This window comes from Cynoglossus semilaevis, chromosome W, assembly GCF_000523025.1.
Source record: "Cynoglossus semilaevis isolate Cse_v1.0 chromosome W, Cse_v1.0, whole genome shotgun sequence".
Lineage (NCBI taxonomy): Eukaryota > Metazoa > Chordata > Actinopteri > Pleuronectiformes > Cynoglossidae > Cynoglossus > Cynoglossus semilaevis.
In genome coordinates, this window is record NC_024327.1 from 4206029 (window position 1) to 4212080 (window position 6052).

The following is a 6052-nucleotide window of genomic DNA, read 5'->3' on the forward strand; positions in this document are numbered from 1 at the left end:
GTGGGTGTGTGGGTGGGTGGGTGTGGGTGTGGGACCCGAACATCTTATATGTAATAGAAATGTGTAGGGGGGGTGTATTGTGTGTGGTCATTAAATATGTATTCTGATATATGTTCTTCACAGAAAATGAGCCAAAGCCAGTGAGTCTCAGTTTGAAAAATTAAATAATTATATCATTATATTCACTTTTATTAAAAAGTGAAAATGGGTCCCACAGACCCGAACACCACACAAGGGTTAAAGACTCAGTCCAGATGATGGGATCCGAGTCTCCATGCTTCTAATTATGGGTGCACCAATCCAATATCAGCATTTAACGACCGGTCAAATATAGATTTAATAGCTAAATAGCTGAGGTTTTTAGGTGTTAACGTGTTAGTTTACTAATTCTACAACGGTATCGGATCAGTATTGGTAAGTGGCTGATATACAAATCCCAGGGCTGTGTTTCTGGATTTATAAGGTTGGATTGATGCATCCCTACTTTCAAGTCACAAGTACTCAGAGTCTAAAATCATGTTTCTGTTGCATTTTTCTGAAACCTTTTTTTTTTTTTACACAAGACACAAACAAAACATTTTGTGCATCCAGTGGCCAAATACCAAACCATGCCAACATAAGCACATATTTTTTTTGTTGATGAATGACTAAAGAACCTTTTTAAAACTCCCTGTATTTTTATGTTAAATTTGTTCAAGCAAATCATAAAGGACTTTGGCTAAATCACCACAATGTATTGTTCTAGAATACCCATGAATTAACATTCAAATTTCAAATAGATACAGAAACTGGATGTTTGGAGTCAGCTGAATATACACTATATTACCAAAAGTATTCGCTCACCTGCCTTGACTCATACTATGAACTGAAGTGCCATCCCATTCCTAACCCAGAGTTCAATATGATGTCGGTCCACCTTTTGCAGCTATTACAGCTTCAACTCTTCTGGGAAGACTGTCCACAAGGTTGAGTAGAGTGTTTATAGGAATTTTTGACCATTCTTCCAAAAGCGCATTGGTGAGGTCACACACTGATGTTGGTCGAGAAGGCCTGGCTCTCAGTCTCCGCTCTAATTCATCCCAAAGGTGTTCTATCGGGTTCAGGTCAGGACTCTGTGCAGGCCAGTCAAGTTCATCCACACCAGACTCTGTCATCCATGTCTTTATGGACCTTGCTTTGTGCACTGGTGCACAGTCATGTTGGAAGAGGAAGGGGCCCGCTCCAAACTGTTCCCACAAGGTTGGGAGCATGGAATTGTCCAAAATGTTTTGGTATCCTGAAGCATTCAAAGTTCCTTTCACTGGAACTAAGGGGCCAAGCCCAGCTCCTGAAAAACAACCCCACACCATAATTCCTCCTCCACCAAATTTCACAGTCGGCACAATGCAGTCTGAAATGTACCGTTCTCCTGGCAACCTCCAAACCCAGACTCGTCCATCAGATTGCCAGATGGAAAAGCGTGATTCATCACTCCAGAGAACGCGTCTCCACTGCTCTAGAGGCCAGTGGCGGCGTGCTTTACACCATTGCATCCAACGCTTTGCATTGCACTTGGTGATGTGTGGCTTGGCTGCAGCTGCTCGGCCATGGAAACCCATTCCATGAAGCTCTCTGCGTACTGTACTTGGGCTAATCTGAAGGTCACACGAAGTTTGTAGCTCTGTAGCAGTTGACTGTGCAGAAAGTCGGCGACCTCTTTGCACTAGGGGCTTCAGCATCCGCTGACCCCTCTCCGTCACTTTACGTGGCCTACCACTTCGTGGCTGAGTTGCTGTTGTTCCCAAACGCTTGCATTTTGTTATAATAGAGCTGACATCCTGCATGTGTTGTTTTCATCACATACAATTCTTATGACTATAGGACTACAAGCCAGACGCAGATCCAGCCAAGTTCAAGTCTGTTAAGACAGGCAGAGGACCTCTGGGGCCCACCTGGAAGGTAATGGCTTTAATTTTAGTCCATTTGAACAGATGTTGCTTGACATCTTCTGTAGTGGCCTTGACTTTCCCCTAGTTGTTTCATTTTTGTTATCAGTACAATAACCTGATATACAGCAGCTCTCATACAACTAATTCAGGAGACTTTCTTGGGCAAAATTTAAAGCCTAAATAAGAATAACCAAAACTAGGTTGACCTAAAACATGCTCTTTATACGAGCGATTTAGTCATTTGGTCAGGCTTAGACCTTCCTAGTGTTGGGAAGGTAGTGTGTGACTACAAATGGCTACAAATCCATGTTGTAGATAAATGGGCACTATAGCAGATATGCAATTTGTGGTTTCCAAGGATTACAAACTGTGAAGGATGTCCGTTGTAATGTGCTTGAGTGTTCATAATTCATTGAACATAAGACACAACTGGTATTTTGTTGTTGTACGTTAATTTAAACATGACATCATCACTTTATCTAAAAAAATAGTTACATAGAAAGCACCTGGACAAAGTTCTGAAGAACTATGAAGGATGTTCTGAAGAACTGAAGAAGCCTCTTGGATGAAATGTGAATCATCTTAAAAAACAAAAACCTACTTTGTCCAGTTGCTTTCGATGTAACTATTTATTATTATTATTATTATTATTATTATTATTGGATTAAATGACCTGGGTGACTGAGAACCTACACAAACCATCATCACTTTATTTTTAAATATTTCTTCACACTCCCTAACATTATAAAAAAACACTTTTTATTAACAGTGTCCATACCTACCTTTACCTTTGTCAAATAAAACAAATCGTTTCCAAGTTGTTGTTTCCTCATAGACTGCTTAATTCCAGGTTCACCTAAAATTCAAATAATTTAGTCATTCATGACAAAAGTCAGAATTTGACCATAAGACTGGCTAAAGGTAGGTCACCATTTAATGGGCACAAGTTTATCAAGGTATAAACAACTTGCTGTAAATGTAACGTCTACTAGCTTTGTTGCTAGCATTACACGCATAAGTCCGTACATGGAATGCTTTGCCATTTTTACAACTGTTTGTCTGAAGCTTTGAATTATTCGTTGAGTCTGTATTTATTGCTCCTAAGATTATTCTGCCTTAATTGCAATTGTTTGAAGAGCTGTTTACCCAAATTCTGTTGTGGTTCAATTTGGAGATAATTGTGATGAAACCGTTGCTACAGAAATCTAATAAAATTGATTGTAACGCTTAGAAGAACAGCCTCTATCCGACAAGTCAAAAGCACAACAAATAAATCCTAAGCTGTGACCCTAGTTCTCTTAATGTGTTAGCGTACTGAAATTATAAAATTATTTTTTATGTTGACAATGTTAGACAGCTAGTTAAAGGGAAATGTGAGTATGGAAGTACAGGATTGCTCACATTTTTAATAGACTAATTTGTAGATATATTTTCACATCAAAACTAGCACCATCCCCTGTAATAATCAGAAGGTTAGAGCAATGTCATTACTACTGTTGAAGCTGAAGTTTGATGAAGACAAATCACCTCTTTCTCAGCTCTAATTGGCTGTAATGGACATTTTAGGTCCTGAGGCAGATAAAGATTAAGGTTTTTAGTGCAAGTGCAATCTGGAACAGATGGAAACAGGAATGGGCTATTTGCTTCAGACATTTATACATTTTGTCCAATAAAGGGTTTTAGTAGGCATTGTTGGCCTTCTCTATCTTTTTAAAAACTTTTTAATTGCCTTAGTTTCTGAAGAATAACCAGATTTAAAAATTTGAAAGTGTGCGATGTTAGATCCAATAATTCAACTGTCCATCCACTTTTAGTTGTTTTAATACACAAGCAGTTCACACATTATTTGCACTGACTGCATATAAGAGTTTATGTATACTCTTATAAGAGCTTAAAATGCCATCTCAACACCCAACCTGTGTTTGTGGAGGCTGCAATATCAGTCAGGGAAGCACAGTGTAAAAGTAATCTATGGCTGGCATCTATGGCCACAAGAAGGCCAGATGACAACAGAACGTTGCTTCTCCAATGCTGAAAATATGAAAACCTTAAAGACTTTAGTAAAGGACACAAAGTGTGACCAAAAAGAAAATGCTATGCTGTGGAGTTTAGATGTATAGCAGTGTAGATTATAAGGCTACACTTGACTTGTTTTTCCTCATCAGATGGTTATCAATTTTTATAAATTCATATGATGTGAATTTCTGGAATTCTTTTTGGGCTTCTGTCTCTCACTGTTAGAATACACATACGATTAAAATTATAGATCTTTGCATTCTTTGTAAGTGGGCAAACCTGCAAAATTAGCAAGGGGCCAAATACTTATTTCCCCCACTGTATATGACAACAGAAGCACAATCTGTCAGCTCCTTAGGGCAGTGAAACTGTTCTTTCTCTGCATGCACACATGCTTGTATATCACTTCCCCTTTGTATTTCTGAAAACAACTCAAAGCTCCTTTGAGCATGGGGAATGAAAAAGGGGAGAGAATAAATGTCACCGTAGAATGTTTTGATGTGGAATCTGTTATATGTGAAGTTCCTCCTTTTCTAAACCCACTGCAAATTTAGAAATGGTTCTCAGCCCCCACACCTCCTTCTCTATTGCACCCACGCTCCACCATGATCATAGAATCAAACGACAGTGGGTAGAGAGGTGATTGTGGCAGTGCTGTGACACTCAGAATGCAGAGCAGGAATTAAGTGATTAATTAAACAGCAGATCTCCCAGGGAAAATGATGTTTGTGTGTGAACTGCTCAAGGTGTGCAGGTCCTCTGCACTAATAATGCACTAAGAAGCCCCTTATCATGTTTAAGCTCAGTTTCATCTGCTTTCTTTGGCCACAAAGACATGCCTGTTGGGAGAGGTGTTGCTTTCGCAGCGTAAGCAGAGAAATTGGTTCTTTAAATGGAGTTTATCCACTTGCTGTGCTTCCCCACTGCCTTTTCCTAAGAGGGAGGCAAAGCAGTGCAAACATTTCAAAATCTTAATATTCATAATAATTTTAGCAACTTCCATACATAAAGTATTAGGGTTGTATATTTTTTTTTAATGATTACAATTTCCACATACTCTTTATGACTACCAGCGGAAAAACCTTCCTCATACAGCCCAACAGTTCCTTCCTAGGAACTATGGTGACTGATAGTGTTATCATACGTTTTCTCTAAATCTACTAAGACAGTGCAGTTCTTCCTGACCTTCTCTGCACTGTCAAAGCAAAATTGTAATTTTTTTTCTGGGCATAAAATCAAACTGCTGCTCAGTGATTTCCCATACCTTCATTGTCATCAACTGTATTTCTCTGTAGAACATCAGTTCTGTTAGGCATCCTCTCAATATACAGAATTGTTTTAAACAACCTGGTTAATAATTCCACTGCACTCTCTCCTTAACATGGCCAGACCTCCACGTGTGACCAACACCTGGAGGTTCCTCTCTTCATCCTTCTCAAAGCTGCCCTCACTTCCTTAAAAATCCCTGAAATTTCTGATTAGCCACCTGTCTTCTGTCTGTCTGTCTCTCTCTCTCTCTCTCTTTCTTTTCTTCCACAGTATGTACCCCTTAAGTGGCTGCATTGTTAACTATAGATTGCCATCAGGTCCATCATTACTCCCTTTAGTTGGTGAGCACATCTGGTTAAAGCTGCTTGTAATATTTTCTTTGATTTTTGTTGCTGCTGCATCATGTACACAGGGCGTATTGTCAGTGTTGTCTGTCATTTGCTGTTCTCACAGAAAGAGCTGGTTAATAGCACAGACTGCCCAAGGATGTGTGCCTACAAACTTGTCACCGTCAAGTTCAAGTGGTGGGGTCTGCAGTCCAAGGTGGAGAATTTCATCCATGACGTAAGTGTGGCGTGTCATTCCTGTGGTTAGTAGAGTTTGGCTCTTGATCTTGTTTTTTTTTTTCATTCATTCAACTGACCTAACTTCTTCCACCTTCAGCAAGAGAAGAGGATCTTTAATAACTTTCATCGCCAACTCTTCTGCTGGATAGACAAATGGGTGCAGCTAAATATGGATGACATCAGACGAATGGAGGCGGAGACTCAAAAGGAGTTGGATGAGGTAATTACGAAAATGACACAAATCAACCACAGAATCATATATATATATATATA

The 6052-nt window shown here is 39.4% G+C and overlaps 1 protein-coding gene across 4 annotated transcripts in view; it reads left to right on the forward strand.

The window, feature by feature from the left end:
• Window positions 1–6052, forward strand: part of LOC103396989 (phosphatidylinositol transfer protein beta isoform-like) — a 25664-nt gene that overhangs the window by 10445 nt on the left and 9167 nt on the right. For all 4 annotated transcript variants that reach the window (XM_008335237.3, XM_025052891.1, XM_025052892.1 and 1 more), the window contains 3 exons: window positions 1861–1938; window positions 5667–5777; window positions 5877–5999. In XM_008335237.3, coding sequence (XP_008333459.1) covers window positions 1861–1938; window positions 5667–5777; window positions 5877–5999 — 312 coding nt within the window. The remainder of the gene's footprint in view (window positions 1–1860; window positions 1939–5666; window positions 5778–5876; window positions 6000–6052) is intronic.